General features: G+C 38.5%; 1 protein-coding gene across 1 annotated transcript in view; it reads right to left on the bottom strand.

The window, feature by feature from the left end:
* Positions 1-25,944, bottom strand: part of LOC139688662 (AT-rich interactive domain-containing protein 5B-like) — a 93,897-nt gene that overhangs the window by 37,088 nt on the left and 30,865 nt on the right. The window contains exon 3 of the mRNA XM_071586231.1: positions 2,596-3,097. Within this exon, the coding sequence (XP_071442332.1) occupies positions 2,596-3,097 (502 nt within the window). The remainder of the gene's footprint in view (positions 1-2,595; positions 3,098-25,944) is intronic.

The following is a 25,944-nucleotide window of genomic DNA, read 5'->3' as shown; positions in this document are numbered from 1 at the left end:
ACATGAATTCAAATAAAAACGATGAACTGGTCAGGTCGAGACATCTAGTGTTTCGAGTGCAAGCCCTACAGTCTGAAATCATGCACTTCCTTCTGTTTGCGCTCCATCATCTACTCACCGTGACCCTACCAGGCTCGTGGTCTGGATATGCGCTTGCCCGGAATCATGTTTTGTATTTTTAGTAAAGGTGAATCCTGGAAGAGGGGAAACCCTGTGTAACGTTAACCAGTAATCTGAACTCGTGACCTTTAGATGTGTCGGCGAACGTGTTCTACCTTACTGATGGGCTTAAATATCATCCTCACCTCTTCTTCAATGCATGCTACATACTTCGATCGGCGTTATTTCGATATTCCTCCAAAGCAGCTCCAATAACGTAGGATTACCCGTTTCCGATTCATCTTCCACAAAAAAATTACTTACAGAATTGTTTAAGGACAAGGCAATCAGTAAGAGCTAAATTTATTTAAAATAAATTTCTGACAAATTATCAAAATATGACCACACCACAGGGGCAATAATGGATGGATACAAATGCAGACCTAAATACACGTGGGCAGTCAAGGTACAACTACTACACTAAACCAAGAGGCATTTCTAAAATGTTGAAAAAGATTGACCGGGAAAGTGCCTTGGGGCAACTGTCTCTAAAGACGGCGGAATCTCAAGGTCACTACTTGAAGAGAAAAAGCGGACTCCACTAACTTTCACTCCAAAAGCCAACCGAGTCCACGCAAGCGTCTTCAATTTGCTGCACATTCGGACTCAAAAATGAACGTATATTCCCAACGCATGCGTTCGTGACCGGTAGCCTCTTTTGTTTGAGAAACGACTTTTGAGGGCGAGCCTGTGATTGGGCCTAAAGGTTTACGACTCTAGTGGCACCAAATAATCCGATTAGAATATATAACTGAATAATAGACTTATATAGATTAGTCTCACTTTTGAAAATGAGAAGGCATTTTAATTTTTTTAACTCTTTTAATGCATATATGCGTACGCGTTCAATGACTACGTGGATTTACCTTTTAAAAAAAGCATACTTAAGACTCCTCTCTGTGATCCATTCAAAAATTTCTCGGGATGCTAATATATCAACTCAGTTTAAGCAAATTTTGCCGTCAACATTCGGAATTTTAAAGTTATTTGAAATGTTTATTTTAGCTGGAAAAGAGAACCCCATGGCGAAAGCACATACAATATTACAGTTACAGCACATAGCTTTCTAATTTATTGAACCACAATCCGTGATTCTTTGGGTACTACCATAGTTTGAGCCAACCCACTGTGGTCATTTTAAACCCACTTGTGCTCTAGAACGTCTGAAGTTACGCGGCAGCTGAATGATCCGAGGGATAAATTCTTAAGTGAAAGTTCATGTGAATTTCCTTTTGTGCAATGTAACACAAGAATTTCTAAAATAAAAATAATCCACTTACCAATTATAAAGAGCAGCTGAAATTAGGGATTTTCTATGTTAATACTTTATACAGTAATTATTCGAGCAGTTTTCGAAATTTAGAAAGGTATGCTACCTGATGAAGGTGCCCTACAAATGGGCTACCAACTTTGAGACCTGGAAAATCATTCAGACGCTTAGATATTTCGAAATTTTGTCTCAAACGTCGATTACCTTCAGATTTGACACTGTTTGCGGTCTACATCACTGCCTGGCAAAAACTATACGAACCCAATTATCCCTTCGAATATTCATGAAATTTTGACATGAAGTAGAGAAATAGTAATTATGCAGTTATTCCTACAAACATTTCTCAAAAATATATTTATTCTCAACACAGTACGGATAAGTAGCAAGTGCGAACCATAAATCACCACATATTTGCAAAGCAGACGGAGTAATAATGGTAATGCCACCGATTCCAAAACATGCCATTCCGATAAAAGTTTATTTGAATTTTTAAATGTATTATCTACCTGAAAATGATGCATTGGTATCGAAAAGCGTAGAATGCAATCAAGTTTATACAAAATTTAAAACTACATATTATCATTATGGCATATTTCAACCAAGTGGAGTTGGCCTCAATAACTTGTATGCCATTTTTATCTAAATACTGGCATACCATCCATCATAAACTGAAGAGAGCTCGATGATATAATGTATATTTGAACTGATTTATAATTACTAGAAATCATGAAGCCTAACAAGCACAATTTTTCTGACAGGCAACACACGCCCAACGGAAAGAACTCAAAAATACTTCAGCTTAAAAAATATACTTTGAATAGTGGTCAACTTCCCATTCAAATGGACTACTGCTTATTTACTATCTAGTCAGGGGTGGGAGCGAGAAGGCAAGTGAGAGATATAGATAGATAGTCGTCTTTATTTTGGGGCGGAATTGGAGAGAGAGAGAGAGAAATTGAAAGAAGGAGACGGGGAATACCGACGAAGCTGGCCAAATGTCCAGTGTGTCGTCTCCATCAGCATGCTCCGCATGGCATGAGTCTGAGTTATTTTTTACTAAATACATAGATGAGTTTGTTGACTTTCCCTCATGCTTGCGACGTCGTCTGTCATCATTTTACGTGGGTATATTACAACTAAAAGAATCAACATGGCATATCTCTTACCCTCCTGCTTTATCTCCATCTGCTGCTGCAGCAACTTCTGCTTTTCGCGTATTACATCCCGGAAGTCGAGCGTGGAGTTCAGGTGGTTTTCCCTGGTTGGAAGAGAGATCAACTCCACCGAGGAATTACTGACCGCGGTGGCTTCTGGCGCGCTGGGGAGCGTAGTTGACGCGGTGGGGCTGGTCGTGGGTTCGGCCTTGGCCGAAGGCGATTGGCAGGCCGGGTCGGTGCTTGCGGGGGGGATGGGATTCGAGGGGTCCTCCGTAGAGATACTGGGTACGGTGGGTGCCGAGGGGTCGGGGGCTTCGCTCTCCGGTTTTGGGGCGTCTTCAGCCTCCGAAGATGCCGTGGGATCGTTTGGTAATGCCGATTCGTCCGGGGTGACGCCACTGTCCCAGACAGAGGGCTGAAGACCTCGAGTCCACGTGGCATCCTCCGTGATCCATGTGAGCAGGTCTTCAACTCGAAGAACCACCTTTTCGGAAATGGCAAGGACTTCGTCCTGGAAGGGAAGCATGTTCACCACTGAATGCAAGGAATGATGAGCATTGCTATCACAATTCAGACCCATTTCATTTAGTTCCAAGACACAATCAAATGAAGCCCATCACTGACAGAGAAGATCGGATGGACTTTTTAATTCTAAGAACCAAATCGGGCGATCCTTTAAACTGCATAAGTATGTAGCGTAAATATTTTATTCTGCTTTTTAGAGCCAATATATGTATAAAATCAACTTTCCACTGCTAATAATGCTGTGAAATACCCCATGACGGCCATTATGCTTTTATATACGAGATGTACTGGGGGATGGCCTCGAGATTAATATGGATAGATATTTTAGTACCCTGAAGTCACCGCTAGGATGTTTGGGAGCGAATACACACCAGACTAATTAAAACCCGAATATGACCCGTACAGCGGTCGAACAATGCTATTATAATCCCCTATCGTTCGTGGAAAAAATGACATCCTAAATCTATCTGTTCTACACTTTATCTCTCTTATTTTATTAGCATGATCTCTCCTACCGTAATACGATGGGGATAATAATATATTATCAACCTCACTGATTGAAAAACGTCCTTCCAATGTATGCAAAGGATATAATCTATTAGTTAACCTTCACCCCGTGAGCAATACCCAGCTTAGCTGCTATAGTATTTTGGATACGCTACTAAATTTAATAAAATAACGTTTTACAAATGTAGCTCCTCTAGGCTGTCCTCGAACGAATTCGACAATCAATCCAACTTCGTAAGGATCCCATATACTGGCAGCATATTCTTAACGAAGCCTAACCAGCGAAAGATGACATCTGTCTTTAACCTTTTCATCACATTAACCCACTACTCATTTAATAAATCATAATTTTTTGATATCTTGTCCACATATTCCCCGCATGCGTTTCACTCAGGAGAGGTCGTGAGTTACGGTAACGCCCACGTATTTAATCGAGCTAACAAATTCCATTTCGGCGTTCCCAATGCAGTAGGCGTTCGGGAGGGAATTGGTCTTTTCCCGAAAGTTCATTACTACGCATTTCTTTTATAAGTTTAATTCTAATTGCCAAATGTCGCACCAGCGTTGTATAGCATTGAGGTCATCTGATAAAGCTGCTGTGTTCTCAGGATCACGGATATCACGGTAAACCACTGCATCATCGGCAAATAAACGAATCTTACTAGCCACTACGGATTCAGTGTCGTTAACGTTAAGCAGGAATTAAAGAGGTCCGATACAACTTCCCTGGGAACACCTGAAGTAACTTCTACCGCATTTGAGCTAACTCCATCTAAGGCAACTCGTAGTACCCGACCATTCATGTCTTTATTCCAACACAGTATGTTTTAATCTGTGCCATATATTATCTAGCTTTGCGGGTTGTTTACTATGAGGTACTTAGCCGAACGATCATTAAAGATATAAGAAAACCGCGCCCAATGTAACATTGCTCTCTCCCGAAATAAGAATATCATAAGGATAACTATCCACTAGCTATAAATAATATAAACCTCAGTTAAATAACTAAGATGATGGTTAGTCCGCCAGTATAGTTTTAATAACAGCAAGTTTTGAGTTATTTATATGTATATATGTATATATATATATATATATATACATATACATAAAAATATATTATTTACACACACACCAACATTATGTATATCAAGTTTGCAATAGCGAAGAAAACAGAAAAACACATCAAAGAAAAGAAACTCACACGTTTCCGAATTTTCGGTGGTCAAGCCACCTTTCTCCAGGGAGAAAAGGAAGGAGTATATATATATATATATATATATATATATATATATATATATATATATATATATATATATATATATACAAATATATAAAAACACAGTTGTAGATTTTTAGAATATAGAGACACAAAGAAAGGACACTCACAATTCGTTATTGAAATAACGAATTGTGAGTGTCCTTTCTTTGTGTCTCTATATTCTAAAAATCTACATCTGTGTTTTTATATATTTGTGTGTCGCCGAAGAGCGTTCCATTTCGAAGATATTATATATATATATATATATATATATATATATATATATATATATATATATATATACTAGCTGAATACCCGGCTTTGCACGGGTTAGGGAGAAACAGTAATATAAATATACTACATAAATAAAAACAACAAATTATAAAGTACAATAATACACTACTTCATACAAATTTAAGAATCTTTTTTATTTAACACCTGTTTATAAACTGCATTTTTTGTTTCATATCCAGGAGAAAGAATATATAAATTTTTAGGCGAACCTACTCTCGAGCAAGCAACATAAAGTTGCCCGTGGCTAAAACATGGCGATATGACTGCCTGGATTATATTTTTCATTAACTATGTCACACACAATCGTGTCCCATTGCAGAGTTTTGGTGGATCTAAATTTCGCAATAAAATGATTGGAGATCCTACTTTAAGTATAAGGCGATGTTGTGGCAATCCAGCTGGATCAAGTGAATTTAGGAATTCCGTTGGATAATTGACGGCTTCGTCAGCATCCACTACGGTATCAACCGATTTATATTCAATCACGTCTCCTGGCAGCATGGCTAGTATCTCCTTGTTAATTTCATTAACATCATCATTCTTAGGAGCAAGAATGGCTCTTTCTCGCAACCATTCTAAATTTTTATAATTTTGATTAACGTTAGGATAGACTGCTTGTATCATATCGCGGACAGTTTTCACCGATACACATAAATCTGATGACAATTTTATCATACCAGATGCTTCAATAACTAATCTATCTTCTCCAATCTCCAGAAGTTTATTTGCAAAATTTTGAGCATTCCCATCTCTTAAGGGGATTCGCATGTTTTGTGTAAGGCTAATTTCTTGAACATGATTCCATAGAACAGAATGTTTTAAACAGGCATAAATTTCATCGGCTGGAGTCGATTTTGGAATGACAGGCAGAGTTTGACGGAAGCCTCCACACAGGAGTACCAGAGCTCCTCCCATTAAACTGCAGTTTCCTCTAAGATCTTGAAGTGTTGCGTTGAGGGCCTCAAGAGATTTTTTATGAGCCATCGTACACTCATCCCATACTATCAATTTACATTCTATAAGAACTTGTGCCTGGCCGCTTGTTTAATTTATACGACATGTGGGATTTTCTTGTCGGGAAATATTAAGGGGCAACTTAAGGGCAGAGTGGGCTGTTCTTCCTCCTTCCATTAATGTCGCTGCAATACCTGAAGATGCAACGGCTAGAGCAATTTCTCCATGAACCCTGATTTCAGCGAGAACTAAATTAATCAAAAATGTTTTTCCCGTGCCACCAGCAGTATCAAGAAAAATGATACCTCCTTCTTGTTTATCTACTTGATCCATTATTGTTTCGTACGCGAATTTCTGATCTTCATTAAGAAGTGGCTTTTTATCCGCGATGTATGCTTCTAAGTCTAAGACATTGTAGCTAGTTTCACGCATATAATCTGGATAAAATACCCTGTTGATCTTGTACAGGTGCAAAAAGACCGAGTTCCACTAAAGTCTTGTTAACCATGGTGATACACTTTTCCTCCAAAATAATCAAAGTTTTATTAAAAATGTCGGAGTTAAACGTAATATCCAATGTAGGATTTTCACTTCGAACTTTAGCCAGTATATCCTCACTCATTGATTCTTTATATTTTTCCCATATTGTTTTTGGGTTAGATGGATTACAGGAGGTTATTATGATGGCAAACAAAATTCGGATTTGTCCTGGAAGAGAAATCAAACTGGCCTCTCGCAGTGAGTCATCCCAGTGTTGATCTCCTTCTAGCAACCCTAAATTCTGGCAAGCTTCTCTGAATGTCTCACATATTTCTCCGTTTACCGTTCTTAATTTGTCAAATGAGCGAGGTCCTCTAATGGTAAGTAGAAGCATTCTTAAAAAATAACATTCGGCGTTGTTAGGATGGCCTGTGTAGACTCGGCCCAATGCGTCACATGAATAAATATTATTCTCAGGATCAAAGTTGCCCATTTTTCTTCTACAAAAGACTTTCCTTGATGTATTCCACGTATAATATCTTGGCAATTCTGAATACAATAGTGTTCTTGCAAAAGTATCCTGCTGGCATAGTTGGAAAAATGCTGTTTCTATGACAGCAAAAAGTAAACAAATTACATACATACAAACAAACACTCTCCTTTATATATATAGATATATAAACTCCTTCCTTTTATCCCTTGTTAGGTTTTGGATGGACACAACTGCCAAATAAATATTTCGTTTCTCCTAACATAACACACATCCCAACACTTTACACTACAACCCTCTTCGATAGAAAATCCCCTTCTTCACTGTATACTTAATTCCTACCTTCATCCAGTCCAACATCCCTGGCCTTTCCTCGTTCGCCTAACATTCTCCCCTATATTACATTCTTCAACATTCCACTGCCAGTCGATATGCTTTTCATCCACTTTTCCTGCCTCTTCAGAGTTCATCCCAACAATTGCCTCACCTCTTCCACCCTACCTCCGAGGGCAATCCCACAAGTACCCGACCCAACTAAGAAAACAAATTTAAAAAAAATTAATTTATTTTTCAAAATAATCTCCTTTCAGCTCCATACCCTTTTCTTTGCGATGCTCAATATGGTCGATGCCCTTTTTATAATAAGAACTGTCTTTCTCCTCAAAATAGCCATTAGCTGCCGACATCACTTCTTCACAGTTGGAAAATCTTTCACCAACGAGCCATATTTTCAAGTTTGCTAACAGAAAATAATCCGAGGGGGCTAAATCTGGCGAATAGGGTGCGTGAGGTAGCGATTCAAACTGTAATTCATGAATCTTGGCCATTGCAATAACGTATTTGTGAGCTGGTGCATTGTCTTGATGAAACAACACTTTCATCTTAGCCAAATGCGGCCGCTTTTGCTTGATTTCTTCGCTCAAACGTTGCATTAAGTTCGCCTAACACTCGCCGTTGATAGTTTTTCCTTTTTCAAGAGAGTCAATGAAAATTATCCCACACGCACCCCAAAAATCGACGCCATGACCTTACCTGCAGATGAAACGGTTTTCGCCTTCTTGAGGCGGTCTTTCTTTTTGAATCCATTGTTTTTATTGTTGTTTTGTCTTGGGTGTCGAGTAATGGACCCATGTCTCATCCATGACTATCAAAAAGCGCAAAAGCTCTGCTTAGCTGTTGTGAAACTTTGCTAAACACTCAATTGAAACATCTTCACGACACTGGTTTGGCTAGAGGGTGAGCAAACGCGGCACCCACCTTGCACACAGCTTTCTCATGTACAAAATTTTAATTAATATGCGATGTACCGCACTTTATGAAATTCCTACTATGTCTGCTAGGTTGCTAGATCACTTTCAGTCGACGATCATCCAGTATCACTTGGTGGATTTTCATCACCGTTTCTGGAGTCGTAACCTCATTGGTTCGACCAATGCGATGCCCGTCTTGACAGCTCGTACGGCCTCGTTTAAACTCTGCTACCCAATATTTTACCATTGTAAACGACGGAGCAGGCTCACCCAGAGTAGAATCCAATTCAACTTTTATATTGGTTGGGCTGACCTTTCGAATAAAATTATTGTATCAAATAACGATGACCAGTTTTCTCCATTTTCACAAATTCACAGAAAACGTTCACTATTGATGGCTGCCAAACAAATACTAAACAACGTGGCGGCTTCAAACTTGAAACATATGCTTTATTGATTGCGTACTTTCTAATACAGTGATATTTTTCAAACAACTACCGCCATCTCTAGGTCAGGCCGTGTACTTTTGGGCCTTCCGTTATAGTACTTCCTCATTTGTTTTTCTTTCGGTCAATTATAACTTCTCCACACTCACATTTCATAAGCCTCCAATCTACGTCTGTCCTGGTTCAGTGACAATGTTTCCGCGCCGTATACCTACGCTGCACATCAAAGTTTGGACGAGCCTTTTCTTAACATTGTTACTCAACGTTCCTGTCATCAACTCCCTCCTCCTTGTGAAAGCCTCTTTGCCTAATGCAATTCTTTTCCTTAATTGTCTACTACTCTGACCATTTTGGTCCCAAACATTCCGAGACGCGTTTACTGTTCCACCTGCTCTAGTTCTTGCCTTCCTATTTTAATGTTAACCTTCGCCTTCCTCTTTCTGGAAAATTACATAACTTGTTTTATTTATTTTGATTCTCATTCCATATATATATAATATAAGGAAATAATATATAATATATGGAAATAATATATATATTCGCTCCTTCGTTTAAATTATAAATCACATATCCCAACCCAGTTGGGGAAACGTGAACACTTCACAAATGTAATGGCCGGGAAAATTTCATCTCAGGGAAACCTCATCACATTTTAACTCACAATACAATAAAACTACACACTTTTTGTTCAAGTAACCTACTCTAAGTTAATTACTAAATATAATGATTGCGTAAGGTGAGGGCTAAATCTAACAATTTCTCAGACAAAACATTGGAGAGAATATACTTTCTATCACAAAATTGTTGGGTTTTGATTTAACTTGAGGAATTTTTGGTTGTATTTCAGAGGAGAATTTATTTATTAATCGAAACTCGTCGATATCATAAATAGGGCTCATCTTCAACGTTCAGAAAAATTTTCCCTTGGGCTTAGTATAAAAAAACAACCGAAAAACATAAACTTCCTGAAACAAAAACAGACACATTTCATCATATTCAGATTTAATCTAAAAGGGGAAATCAGGGAAAAGAAGAGAAATGAAAAAAATCACGGCGAACTAGGGATAACCTTTATTATTCTACTTTATAATTTTTCACACACGTTTAACCACTAAAAACTGAAAAATGTTAGTAAATTTCAACTCGGCCATAAAACTTCATTGTGAGCAAATGGTATTATATCCGGGGATTGGATTTGCGATATCCATTTAGAGGACTGACGATTCCTTATCTATCACGCCCGGCCGTTAGAGCTGAATCATCTGAGAGCAAACCTTGCGCAATCATCCGTGTCCGTGCATTAAGCAAAAATTTAAAAAGGGAGCAGCACACTGCTGAGCGCTGAAGGCGAATTAGTGATGACATTATAAGCCATGAAAACTTACCTAGACTACTACTGATAATGATTATTAACGTGTGAAATACATGAAATCAAAACATTAAATATATGAATGAAAACCGCGCATATATTATGGTTAAACTGGACTTTATAATGCAATCTAGACAAAATATTCAATTCAAGTCCCAAAGGCAACATAAAAAGTTATCGTAAGCCAAGTGGTATACACACAGATGCATTTTGGCGCACTGGAAGAAATCTATTATTTACCACCACTCAGTGAGCACGGGAGTGAATTACTACCATGACTTGAAAATCCCGTGGAGCACAAAGTCAAAAAGGAAAAGCTGAATACAGCAGTAAACAATTCCATTCTCATCTTCAATTCCCTTTCCAAGTTGCCATTTTATGGCCAACTCCTACGCCCACCTCAAGTACAAATATTTGTCATTTTTGAGAAAGTAATAACAAACTGAATATTAATCAGTAGCATTCAAAATGAAAACAGCAAAAATATGTGCCAGCGACCACGGGGAATGTGAGTCAGTGACCATGCTTCCACTTGGAAGAATTATTTAGCGATGAATCCAATTCTCATCCACACAAGGAATTGGTTATGTAACACGATCATTATTTTTTCGACTTTACATAAAGAATAATAAAAAAAACTATACAGTTTATGGGACCGGCCGTTTTGTTTTCAACTAAAAACTATGATAATTTTTAATCCCACAAACCTCTTTTGTCCTTTTGTTTGAATTTCCTTTATAATGTGATGAAGTCTAACTGTTTTTCGAGCCAATGACAATTGACGAATACAACACTAAGGGAGATTACCACTATGGGATGAACCAATATATTTCTTCATATCGCTGATATTGATACTGTTTACAAGACAAATGCTTCGAAAAAAATGTTAAAGTTAAACTCAAATTTCATTTGCAACTAGCGAAAATGACGTAACTTCACAACAAAAAGGTGTGTTCTCATCTTCTCAGTACATCCCAAACGAATCAAAGGATGCACACAAATTACCGCCGCTTAATTAACAATCTGACACAAAGAATGAAAAATAGGCATTAAAATGTATACGAGTTTCTGGAAAGATCGTCACGAAGGAATTACTCAACGTTGATGAACTACGTATCTTGAGAAAATAGAAGTCCTACTCGGAGAGGACGTATCGCATTCAGTTAATGAAATATTTACTAATGCTATCTACTTCATGTCAATCAACAAGAAACTGCTGGTCATTTGCCAACCTTATCTTTATACTTAAAATCTAGCTGATTGTTTGGAAAGTTCGACGTTTTCTAATGTTTTAGCAATCCTCCTAAGCTTAGCCCCTAATTCACGCCATAAAATTTGATACACGTAAGAACCGGCAAATCCGAATTAGACACGCCCAGTATATCAGTATCTAGTTCTTGGAATTATCCAGCCGTTTTTGCATCATCTCAACGTCAAATAAAGACACTGAAGTCCTTGGAAGAAGAAGAAGGAGGATATGATTCCTCTAAAACGACTTCTAGAAAATATTTGACTGCATCAAACTGCGAGTCCAATTACAGCTCATCATCCGCCATGACGTCACGGCCGCGGCGAGGGTACTGAATGAATGCCAAGAAAACACATTTCACCACTGTGCACAATACACGACTTAGAAGAGCTGGGAAAAGACGACTGAAATATTCGCCGACGAAGATTTAGCGACGCGGGTTAGTAGAATAATCGTTTGCCACCGATTGATAGTGGCGAAAAAATAGAGAAAAGAAAACCATAGAAGTTCGGTTCTTGTTTGGCATATCATGATGTCAACCATAATTAGTTCTTGTCATCGTTAAAGCCATTTAAAAATATAACTTCAATTAAAATGTAGCAATGGCCGTCTATTTCATTAAGTCGAATACGCCAAACAGCACACTTGGGAAATACCTCACAGAAATATTTAGCTTTGATTTCAGCTTTCGCTCAAAGCCCATACTTCCGAATTATCGGTAGACAAACAGAAGCCACCAGCGAGCAATGAACGAGATCCATCCGAATAGTTAGACTTCGGTCAGAAGCACGGAACTGAACGCCTTGAGATGAGATATGGACGCTAAGAATAGGTCTACCGCCACAAAGCGCATTTATACTTCAACTGGCGCAAAGAGAAACATAGCAGGGATCTTGCAACCTGACGTCATGGAAAACCTTGGTGAACGACGAATAACTTAAAAGGAAGATAACTCAAGCGCCACTACATTTATGTGATAACGGTGGTGCAAACAATGTGACTGTTCCTTCGCTTGCATCAGAGCAATAACACTTATAATAAAATAAAATAACCTAAGTTCTATGAGTAAGAGTTCCTTTGCTTACACAATACCAAGATTACACATTGCATCATAACCAGCCAGTTGAATCGCTAGGACATACAAAATCTAATTATTATAATGCATAAAAACAGGGTTTAGAGCGCTTCTGTAATGTGGGTCGAGGGTAAAAATATAGCCAACTTTTAATGTGAACGTTTGGTTTTTATAGTGCTTAAAAAAGCGATCTTTAATTGGGATGATGAGAGCGAAAGAGGGCATGTTATTTTCAGTAGGTCGTTAAAATGTATTGTACATATGCACCACCGGTTGAAATAACACATGATATTTTTCGGAAAACAGCTTCCCGATTTTCAGGGAATGGATGAGTACAGGGACCGCGCAATCCATGATCATCACGTATTTTTTTCCATTTTCAATCCCTTTTCCTCCAATCTCACACTCGCGTCAATATAAGGCAAACGTACGCCGCCCTATAATATGCTACATATAGTATACGCAATATACAGGGTGCAGCGCTTAAATCCGGACAAATTTCAATTTACCGCCATATCGTAGTTCCACTGGAGGTCGCGATTGGCGTTCATGAAAGCTTTAGGCATCTAGTAAACAGTCATAACCTCAAAATGGCCGAGATGTTACATATATGTGCAGAGTACAATCGAAGAGCCGGTATTATCGAAAGTGTTCGCGCTGGGCATTCGCCCAGTGAAATAGTTCGATTCTTCGGGTACCCCAGATCAACTGTATATTATATTGTGGCTTAGTATAAATCTTCGGAGAAGTCTGGGGAAGGTTTCGCTAACCCGACGAGGAAACCTCATTCGAGGAAACGCCTGCTAGTCCCGATCTCAGCGCCGCACCCAGCACAATCCATCAATAATTTTCATGAAACAATAGCCTTAAAACGACAGTTAAAATTCACTTGATTCTTCTAGAGGGCGGCGTCTGAAAAAGCTAAACGTGCGGGGAAATGTTACACCAAAAGACACAGTCTATAAAGAACAAAATTTAACGAAAGACGGCGAATAAAAATTTTACTTCATCACTGAAATTCAGAAATCGCTACGATTGCTGCTCAAATATTACATTTTCAATTTTTGGGCTATGTATGCCATACGACGTGAGACCAAATGACTCTTTGGTTATATCGCACAGCGATCGAAGCATATGACGTCACAAATATGGAAACCTCTCATCTCCCTCTTTATTCCTCGCCGACTGGCACGCTCCACCTTTCCTCTTAAGTGCACGCCGAAGTTAATTATTTTCCGTCGTTAAATATTTCTAATGCATTCATATCATGCGTTTTAATGGTTCATAATTACATCATCATCGAAAATATTGTTTCCGCATAAATAATTTGAAGATATTGATTCAAGTAGATATTAATAAAATAGAAATCAATTATTTTTCAGAACAGTGAAAAAATAACGAATAGCTTTTAAACTAATAATTAAACTACATGTTGAATTCTTAAAAATGGATAGAAGGGGATTTAAAAAAACAACCAGCCCGATTTTATAATAAAAAACGTTTAACTACCGACTTCGAAAACAGGAAAAAAACCAATTAAGTATGTTATTTGCGATGAAAATACTTGTATCAAACCTTGATTACAACAACCAAGAGACAACAACGGGAAATTCGCCATCAGCCTAACCTAGATAAGGAACGAACAAAAATAAATGCACTTAAACAACAGATGAAACATATTTTGATAACAAATTACTCGTGTCTTTGCTGTAATGTAAATCTCAATGGTTTAATTTCAAGTACAGCATGAGCATTTAATTTTCCTACGAGGGTAGCTATTTATATTTTAAGCCTTGACAACACTAAGTGCTTTAGGCGCTCTGACGCTTTAAGATCCGACGTATCCATCTGAAAGTTTGACCCTTTTAACGCTTACTTTCTTCAGAACATTTGTCGCTTGATCATAACTTGAATTGTTTACAGTGACTCAAACATATTGTCCCGGAGTTAACTCGCGAACACTTTCGTGCGATGATTTTATAAGACTTTCGACGAGGATTATCAAGACAGGAGTGCATCGATCAACTTACTTCCACTTTTGGCGATGAAGCCCCATCCTTTGCCACTGTGAAACGCTAGTGTTTCGAATTCCATCATGGCCGCCGTTCGCTAAGCGACGAAAGTCGTGAATGTCGTCAAAAATCAGTTGTTGTGACAGAAAACATAGATACTGTGCAAGAACTAGTACAGGAAGATCGCCATGTGACTTATCATGAGCTTGAGGAATCTTTGGGGATTAGTATGACGAGCATCAATAAGATATTGTACGAACATTTAGCTATGAAAAAATTTGTTCAAATTGGATCCCGCATAATTTAACAAAAGTTCAAAAAGATGTTCATGTCAATTGGTGCAAATAAATGCTCAACAAATACAATCGCGGTGCTTCAAAAGCTGTGAATAACATCTACACAGGTGACGAATATTTGGATCTATGCGTATGAGCCCGAAACAAAACGCAATCCACTGTATGGGTCTTCCAAGTCGACCCAAATCTGACCAAACTGATTCGTGCACGAAGCACATCGAAGCAAATGATCGCCTGTTTCTTCGTAACAACTGGACATGTGGCACCTGTACCGTCAGAGCAACGTAGAGCCGTGAATTCTGAATGGTACACGAGCGTTTGTTTGCCACAAGTGCTTGGTGAAATACGGAAAAAGAAGCGGCAACGAAAGATCTTTCTTCATCATGACAATGCAAGCTATCACAGATCGGCTGAAACAACTACATATTTGACTGGCCTAAACGTAGATTGGTGGGTCATCCTCCAGACAACCATGTTTTGGAGGTACCTAAATCGGAGTGGAAAAAGTGTAGAGAAAATTGGTTCGAACGTATGCAAAAGTGTATTGATTATCATGGAGAATACTTCGAAAAACAATAAAGCCATTTTCAATAATAAATTAGTCTTCTCATTATTAGGCAAAAATATAAATAGCAACCCTCGTACATTCTATTATCTCACGGGAGAGGAGGAAATCATACAAGAGGTTGAATTTGTGCGGGCTAGAAACTTTAATGCATCGTGATGTCTCTGAATTGCAGCAGAACACCAAGTAAGAGCTATTAGGAGGCAAATTACTCGTTTCCGGTGTTTGAAATAGAGGTCGCGGCTGACCACAAGTTACACTGTGGGAACATGGTTATTTCTCAAGCTATTCTTCGTATCGTGTTATTTAAAGTCGCCTTATTAAAGGATATACTCTAAGAAAAAATATACAACATAAATGACTCTATCTGTGACTCTGAAATTAGACTGCCAGGTTCATTTTCATAATTTTGCTTCGCGAATGCATTTCAACATCCCCATACATTCCCTCATTTTGGTCATGAGTTTTCCAAGTTTCCCAAGTCAAAGATCATGTTTTCCATTCCCTGCCCTAAAATCTACATTGAAGCACTATGAATGAACCGATTCCAAGTATTATAGCCTTTATTAATGAACATAATATTATTGTAGTCTACCGTTTAAGGTAGGTTTTGGATATATAAAAATTGAGTGTTTTTTCCATTCTAAGTTTCGCTTACACAATCCGACACCTTGCATTGAAATAAACCCTCCCTCAATTCCACATACTTTTTGTCTCCCTTTATTCCGTCCGACATGCCTTTTCTTTCATGTGCCTCGCGTGCATAATGTTCTCTAGCCTTGAGCAATGCCTTCGTCACCGATCAAATCGTTGTCCATCCACATTTCTTTCCTCCACTGAATGTCTCCCAGCAACCTGCTCTCCTCCCCTTTTACCATATCCAGTACTACTTAGTTTTACTTTACGTCCACTTCGCTTTTTCCATCTCTCTCCACATCCACAGCTCAAAAGCCTCCTTACTCAACGTCCCGGTCATCAACTTCCTCCTCCGTGTAAAAGCTTATTTGCCTAAAGCAACTCTTCTTCTTATGTCCACACTACTTCTATCATCTTGGTCCAAAACACTTCCAAGATAGTCTACATATCTTCCAAGATAATTGTGCGTAACTTTTACATTTTTAGCATACTTGGTGAAACTGTAAAGGTTAAATTTACCAAAATAAAAAAATACCTATGCATAATACATTTCAAGAAGTACTAATTTAAGGGAAAAGAGATGAGTTCATTGCCGTTCGAAAAAGGTGAACTATTAACCCTCCACCGATGAAATCACACCTTGATCACCCTTACTCAGATTATAGAGTGCGGTCACGCGAAGATTTACATAATAAACTGAGGATGGTCCAGAAGAAATAACAAGAATCGCACAAAAATATAAATGTGAAGAACAAAATATTTTGGCGATTATTCTTAAGTTTTCTTGATTTTTCCAGGTTTTCTACACCCTTAAAAATTCCGTAACTATTCAGGTTTTCACAATTTTCCAGCCAGGTAACCTGTTGGTGATGTTCTTTCTCCGATGCATATACTTGTGTTACCGTAGGTTATAATGAAATACTCGTATAATATCTAGAGCGATGATTTTTACAAGAAAATTACGCCAGTAATTTCCGTGAAACTCAATATTTTAGAAAATAAATTCAGTGGATTGTAAGTAGGCATTGAAATGTCGATATGCAAACGAGTCCTTACGGAATCAAATAGTGGATTCCTGATTCAAAGCTTAGTAAATGTTTAGCATGACGGAGGAAATGATTATGAAATGACCCCTCCCAATGCACAGCAAAACTTTATTTCCTGCTCTTTTTTCCCTTTTCCTGCGCTAGCATAAGAATGTGACGACCATTTCGAATGACGACGCACAATTAATTCTACGTAAATCTTTTTGTCACAAGTACGTGTACAGGCCAGGGTAGATTATGCCGAAGGGAAAGGTTAACACCAATAAAATCTTTGGGCAATAAAGAAAATTCCATGACAAGTCATCCGCAAAATAATATCAAAAATAGAACAAATGACATAAAATCTCTAATTATGAATGATGATTTCGTGTAGGATTCAACGTTGGGATCAAGGGACTTTCATCACGCATGACGATACATCTTCGACCGTCATTATGTAATTCATCATACTGTCAAAGCATCAATTATTAGCACCATGCAGGACTCCACTTAACAGGTCCGTAGGTATTATTAAATTTTTTCACACGCTAGGCACAGAGTGTTCATTATTAATTTGGGTAATTCATTTGTCTACGTGCTTGCAGGTCAGCAAGTATGGGCAGATAGCTGGGAATGTGAAAATAGACAAGCGTATTTCAGGATCCGAAATGAACTTTCGCGTAAGATTGGAGACTGATAGCATTATGCATAGGCATGATGGTAAATTGAGCACAATGGGCGAAATTATTTACATCAATTTACAGGTTGGGTACCACCGTGTCCTTATTACTTTGATTATCGTTATATTATAACTAGTACCCTGAAGTGTGCTTCGGCAAACAAAACAACTCTTCTGTAATTGAAATTGAACGATTGGTGGGTAATTTTGAAACTATAAATAACCAAACCACTGCTTACTCTATAGTCCCAGAAAATCCGCCGTGTAGTGGGTCAAGTATGGTACGTTCACTGGCTCTGTAAATTATTTAAACTAACGTTTATCAGCGGGAAAAGAAATGGTATAAACATAACTAGCAGAAAACAGATGTAGGTCATTGAACTCCATGGGGACAAATGAGATCAGATTATTCATTTGGAGGTAATTTTGTGAGATGCTGATATTGAAAAAAAGTAACGAAACAAACCGAAGGACCGCAGGTCTTCGCATTTGATGGGGAAAGTCCGAAATTATTAGTATTCTGACCAGTATCAATGAAATACATTCGTTATTAAAGTTGGCAAATATTTGTACTTTTTTCAATTAACTGGAATATTCTCATTCATAATTTTAGAAAGAAAATCAGCATAGAATGTCGCACTTAATAAAGGGACACGTAACTGTTCGGAATACGGTAGGACACATGAATGGTACCAAACGGCGGCAGTGCATTTTTTTGGTTTTTCTCGTAAGTTTACAGGCCCGTAATCAAATTATCTAACCCGCTAGTAGATGAAAGTTTTTTAAGTAAAAATTATCTTCCTCTCACTAGTATGACAACGGTTCAATAAAATTGATAATGAATTTTCTGAAGTATTTAAGTATCAATTATTGTTTCATCTCAAGAGGAATGCTTAAAATGATCCCGCGCTAAGCAGGAATAGAGTGAATGTACTTCTGGATACTATACCTAAAGTAAGGGGAGAGACGAGCTAATATTATGCGCCGGTGCGTCATGCGGAGTAAACAGGAAGAAGTTGTATAAAATACGACGAAAAAGTGATTTCAGAAGTGTTTATTTCCTTCGCTTGCACTTCGTCACTGACACAAACAACTGCAGAAAAACAAAACATGCAGGAGAATTGTTTTCTCTGACAAATTTAGATCGATATAAGGTTTACTCGTCGAAGAAGATTGAATGTTAAGGGAAAAAAACGATTGTATATTACGGGACTATGGCTTTCTGATTCAAATTCAAAAAGCCCTATTCCGAGGACTGTGAAAAAGAATATTCTGAAGTTGATTCTCCATCTTTGGCACTAGATTTAGAGCTAATATTAGGGCATACATTTTGGAATTATTCTTTTGAGGAAATTAATTTTTAAAAGTTATCACTTATTTAAATAGTAATGGAACATACAAGTTTTAATGCAATCACATCACACGCGGCAATGTTACTGTCACCATACCATTCATTGAAGTATTTTTCATTTGAATGTATAAATTAAGTCATGTTTATTTTTACAACTCGACGTGCGCTTTACGCTATGATGAACTAATTATGTCTTTCAGCACTCAGAAAATTTTAGAAAACGTTGTACTGAAATATTATCCCAATATTTCATACAAGTGTGAAGCTGAAACGAAAACACGAAATTGGTTACTTTCGGTACAGTTGACATATCAAAGAAATTGCTGGGTAGTGCGCCAGTCAGTTACGACTGTCTTTGGGCAGTCAAATCTCACAATCAGAAACGGACACAAATGAATTTAGATTTGAAAAAATCGGAGGCGCCAAACCGAACTGCCTTCAAATACAAGTTGTATGGCACATTATGTCAAGTATGTCTATCTTTTAATTAAAATTTACACAGACAACTCCCTCCTCCCTTAAACCTATTCTAAAACTTAAACTCAGATTATCATGATTACCCCCCAGGGCGCTCTGTATTGTTCATTTTCTTGCAAAATATTGGTCAAACACGTTAACTATTCTCGAATTAATGCACGCCCAACTAATTTCATGCTTAGTTTTCTAGCGCTGAATTAAATAAATTTTGGTTTCTTGCAACTTTAAAATACGTACATCTCGGTAAGACTCAGCAAATGCGTTCCTCGATAACTGCAATGTCCTTAGTTTAGTTTATCTAGTACCGGCCCTGTGAGCAACAACTGGGATGTGTGGCAGGGCGTGATCACACACCTGATTATCCTCGACCTAAAACACCTCGGCTAAGCGAATGACTAATCTCGTTCGGCAAACCCACTGTCGATCTCGTGCCTACTCTGCCATTTCCTTTGCGCTTACGTCAAAAGCAGAGGTGATAAAGAACACTCTATCTCCTAACCGTTACCATTATGCCGCTTTCGTAATTGTACCATGAAATTTCTTGAAAGCGGCTTATCGCTCTTCAAGGTGTACATTCATTCGGGTTTTCTCCACTCTTTTATTTCGTAAGTCTTCACAAAATCAAATCAGCGACTCATAAAAATTAATTTTTTAAAGAACTTTTATTTCTCTTATGAAGGTTCTGGTGCCACGCATTCTTCTCCAACATAAACTGATGCCAATGAATTTATTTAATGGCGATAAGAGGTTCGCCACTTCCTCCCGGGTTCATTATCTATCAGGAGTCAATGTTTTGAGATAGGGATATTTCGTAATTTTTACGTGTTATTCGGAAAATCAGCAGTCATTAATTTTTTATCAAACATAAATAGCCTCCGAATGATTGATTTTTCCCCATTGTCTCCCATTACAATGAAACAAGTTTATCATAAAAGAACCTCAATAAAGGATTGCGAGGAACTGGCTGAGACATACCATCATGCGCAAGATTATGGCCCTACTAAATAAATCAATCTCTTCATGGATTCACGAGCCATAACACGGCTATCATTGCCAAAAGATTACCACTAACATCAACAACAATGAGATAAACCCGAGTGCCTAAGTGAACATTTATCATAATTTGGCAACAGTTATATGACATAATGGAGAAATGGGTGGTGAGGAAGTTAAAGCGGGGGCATCAAACGGAGCGAGTCAATTAACAGTTGTCTAACCGCCCAAGGAGGTTTTTGATGATCCCAAAAAACTGCTTCACACATTCAGGCCCTAATTCGCAAAGGAAGCCTAAAAAAAGAAAGAAATTCAAATCATTTTTATCCAGCGTCGCGCCGCAGGATGGACGGACACCTCTCCATCTGGGCCAACGTCTACGAAAAATCACTCCTCCGCGACGGCATGAGAAATGCATTTTATTCCGACGCTGATAGAAACACTCATGCATATACCCTTCCTGGTGCTCGGAGGAGAAGTGAATCACAGGGCAAACGCCGGCTCATGTTTTTTCCCTAATCCGATTCGCCCCCGTCCGCCAAGCGATTCTCCTCCCCCCATCCACCACACTCCGGACCCACACCACCCTAACGCTCACAATCGACTGACTGGCCTCCTCCCGCGCTCTCTGACAAAACCTCTTTCGTCCCGCGGCTCTTTCCTTCTCTCTCACTCACTCCCCTTTCATTCATATCCTTTGTGCCCCGCCGTCTCCTGCCCCCTCCTACCAGAACAACCTCCGCCAGCGCAACGCCCACCATGTCGATCCTACACAGCTGCCTTCCCACACCACTCTCTCCGGACCGCTCCGCCACCTCTTTCTCCCACCATCCCCCCCTCTCACGAACCCAAGCGCCACAACATGCTGCCACCGTGCGTGTTATCTCCCTTTCGCCCCCTTCCCCTCCGACAACTCCTTTACCTCTCTACTCCCTCGCCAACTTCTCACTCCGTCTCAATGTCCACTTTCCCCTCCTCACTCTCGGTCGTCCTCTGCGATGCCGTCTGACTCCCTTTCCGCATTCGCTTTCTCCCTCAGAAGCGCGCGCGCTCCACCCTACTACTCACTCACTCGCCCTCTGCTTCCCGTAACGGTTGCTCTTTTTTCATTAGGGAAAAGCGAGGCTAGATATCGGGGTACCCCTGAAACCCATCTGAGATTAATGCGCTTTCGTGGGGTTCCCAACACCTCAATTTTTAGCATTTGTAGAAAATTTTATTTGGGTCTCACGATGACTGAAGAAATTTTTTGCATCGGCAACGCGACTATTATAAAAATACTTGCGACGCAACTAAACATAAGCTGGGTTCATAAGTTGATTCAATACAGCTGTTTCGAACCCCATCTTGGTGTTCAAACCCGTGACCTTCGAATTAATCACCCAGGGCGCTAAATACTGAAACAGCTGGGTTGATGACATCGAAGGCACATGAGAACTCATATTATTTCAAATGGCATAACATATAATCTTGCCATTTTCTCAATAGTCTCGGCTAAGGAGTAATAAAATTAATCATTTCCCAATGCGTCGAAATCAATGCAACACGTTTCCAAAATTTTTCATACTTCGAAGTTTCTCTGTTATTTAAATAAGGCATGTAAACATATTAGAGGAAATAAAGTGATCTAAAACGTTTGATTCCCGGAATGGGATGTTCTAGAGAGCTCGGAGGTGGCTAACACATTTCCCAGGAATTCCCGATTTTCCAAAATTAATCCAGTCAAGCATGCTCCCCTTCACTTGCTTCTTTGGCCTATTTTAATGGAGCAGATGCATAATTTTACTCGCCCTCTCCCTTACCGTCTTTGTAATTCCCATAGCACAATCCCCCACCGTCTCTCCCTCTACAAAATGTATCTAATTCCAACCCCTCCATTCCACTTTCCCGCGCCTTCCTTGCGTACGCTTACTTTTCACAGAATCCGCACTCTCTCCATCACTCTTCCTGTTTTTACGGTACCATGATGAACCTATGTCTTATGGACATCGATCGAGTATCGCATGCACAGCGGAACCACTCTGGGTAGTTGGTTTTGCTACAACTCGTGTAAGTCACTTTATTAACAATCATGGATTTATTAACGAGGTCTCAAGGATAGGAATTCTCTGGAATTTGTTTTATCGAATTATAACTGGTTGTGCGTGCTAAATGATAACAGAAGAGGAGTCGCAAACTATTCTTTTGATCAATTTAATCTAAGTCTATGGCAAGAATGATAACCCAGCCTGTTGTTAAGCGGCTGTAAAAGCAAGACGAGAAAAAGAATTTAAGTTCGTATCATCTTAAGAATAATAAAAATGTTTTCATATGTTACTCGCTTCGAACATAAATAATACTCATATTTGTCGTAAATCCGCTTGGATAAAAATACTTGGGTTTTTAAATTATCTACAGTATAGTGTTCAAGATAGCAACAAAATACAATACTTACGTCTCAAATACAACCTACAATGGTCGACAAATGTCTCGGACTGTGGCACTTATTAAATTTGTACATGCTATGTGCAGGGAGTCACAAGTACTATTCTCGATAGTAAATAAATTATGACAAAAATATATAGCACCGGGTGAAATCCGTATAAATATTGAAATAAATATATTAAATATGAAATTCGCCGGCTACCCAATGAGAGTGAGGAATGCACATATCTGCGCAGAAGAAAATGAGATCCAGCTCGCTTTATATAAATAGAATCTAAATTAAACAAACCCAGCAAACAAAAAAAATATAACAAGGTTTTTTTACTCATTATAGTCCCTAAATAGAACTGATTATAAGTTATAAGGCAAAATAAGCACAGTAAACTACTTTAATACTATAAACCTCTTTTATCAGTATCTTATTTGTATATATTTGTAATACATAGTTTTTTCTGGAGGTCAAACACCCATTAATTTCACTTGCCAGCGGTTTTCCTTGGGTCTGGCACACGATTTTCAAAACAGAAAACACGAGGTGTTGAGCGATTAAAACCTTCCACTACGAATGAATATTAAACGGAGGGATGCTTTGAATATTATAACCACACACGACCCTCAGATGCTTCCCTTCAACACCAAGAACTACGTAGTTTTACATCTATTTTTTCTTGGGTGGACCACCAAATGTTAGGATTAGTATACGAAACCATAGCCGAGAGTGGTGCACTGGGGCAACTAACGCATGCACACTCCCTATTTCCGGAAAAAATGTTTAGATACTGTGCCACATTTGGGGGCGGGGGCTGTGTTCAACTGAAAGAATAAAAACTCTGCGCGGTTGAGGATCTCTGAGATTCATTAATACAAGTTCCCAGAGGACGGCCCAGAAACTATTTTACTATACGTAGAGCCGGGATTGAGGCATATTAAATGCCGGATTTGTCCTATATCTGTAGGCAAATTCCCGTTCCGTGCAGCGGATTGAATTCGATCGGCTAGACGAAAAAGTTGCTTTAATAAAATGGAAATAGCAATAACGTGAAATTAATTCAGCTGGATACCTGACTAGTTTCAAGCATCAACAGATGAAGAGCGCATTATGCCAGGGATCAAACCTTAAATATATCTTTATGGAGCCGTGTATTTATCGATTATATTGAGATTCCGTCCAATATCACATATCAAGTCCGTCGAATATTGGAATACCGAAGACTCAGTTAATCCACAATAATTCCAAAGAGAATTCATGCAATCTGACAAAATGACTAATTCACGCTTAAATGTGTTTCCAGTTACGTACTATTGATGGACAATAACCGGCCAAGGATCAAGGACGACCAAACAAAGCAATAGGAATAGCCAACAAAAATGAAGTCCTTTAAGAATAAAACAATGCGGGATTTTGCTCAGTATACGATTGTTACGTTGAAGCAAACTTGTGAATTTTCGAATAGGCTTCGTCAATTTTCAATTTTACATTTCCATCAAATTCTTAACACGATTTTCTGTATCCGTTCCTTGTGTGCCTCGGTGCGAATCCTGCTACGCTTTTAAAATCAGCTTAATCTTACATGGTTAAAACAACTCGAGGTCACTTGCCACTTCCGATGAGAAAACGAGAGAAATAAATTTGGAATAAAATCTGACACAAGAATTAATTTACTTTGTAAGCAATGAACATGGGTCTCCGCCTTTTCAAAGTTCGAATTTGAATTGCTGAAAGGTCTCCTGGCACTAGGCAAACACTGGCGAGATTAGCCAATGGATTAGAACAGGTTCCCCACTACTCACACGCAGGAAAGTAAGTAACAATCGAAAAATAAAGTCATCATACTTTATTAGAAATATGATGTACATTTGTCAATTGTTAAGATAATGATTGATCATATGTCAAGATAACGATAACCTCATTCAACTTAAGGTTTAACGATCCAAGAAGTATCCTTTCCGACGGTAGATACACTGAAGTATCCTACAATCGAAGCACTTCGACCGATATCCATATCGAGACTACTAAAAGGCTAGGTTCTAATCCCGGTCAAGGCGAATGATTCTCACACTATGAATTGTTGCATTGTAATACACATTTAACGGGCAACGCCGTTAAAAGCTACTCACGCGGCATCTCCCGCAGTTTCTCAGAATTTACTAGGAGGCCGTTGTGAAGTGAACATAAAAACTTATATGAGGAAGGTCAATTTCTAAACTAACTCCAACACCAACCACAATCAATCAAGCAAGATCAACAATGGATGGGAATTCCGAAGATTAAGTCGCCGCTAAGGCCGTTTAAGTTGAAATTCATGTAATTGTTAATTGTAAAAATAAGGAGGACCATTACAGTAAGAGCATAGGATCAAGTCAAAATTAAATAATTTAAATAAATTTCACTATACAACGAACAATAGGTACCTATTGCCGGTCAGTACAACATATATGTTCAACAGTTGACGTCAGGCATAACAAAATTAATTTATAAGATCAATATATGATATGTTCATATTCACCTTTTAAGCTTTATTGAGACTCATTGACTTACGATTATTTAGCCACGCTGGCACCGGAAAAGTAAAACTTATTAGTTAGTTCGAACGAAATGAAACGTTTTTTCAGTACCTCTTTTAAACACCACAATGGCACTTAATGCTTGAGCAGGTTTTCGTTTAATAGCGTCGATGAATACATTTTTATTCAGGATTTCATTAGTGAATGATAATAAAGATATAAAATTTTCGCCTACGGTCAAGTCGGCTTCGGAAGAACGCCGGCGGAAGTGCGTCAATCAAAATGATATAAGGGTGACATTTCTCACATAAATGTATTCACCCTAATAGTACTTTTAGAAATGAAAATGCAAAAAGCCAAGTTTCAGATAATCAGACTAATGGTTTCTAGTAATTGAAAATGCCAACAGCCCTTGGCTACTTGAAATATTTATTTTATTTAGAACTTAATTCATTTAGTTTCCAAAAAAAGGTTTAAAGAAACCAACTCAATAATGGC

This window comes from Hetaerina americana, unplaced genomic scaffold, assembly GCF_022747635.1.
Source record: "Hetaerina americana unplaced genomic scaffold, ioHetAmer1.1.p SCAF_213, whole genome shotgun sequence".
In the NCBI taxonomy this organism is placed as follows: Eukaryota; Metazoa; Arthropoda; class Insecta; order Odonata; family Calopterygidae; genus Hetaerina; species Hetaerina americana.
The sequence above is the reverse complement of the archived record's forward strand: the minus strand, read 5'-3'. Positions and strand labels throughout refer to the sequence as shown.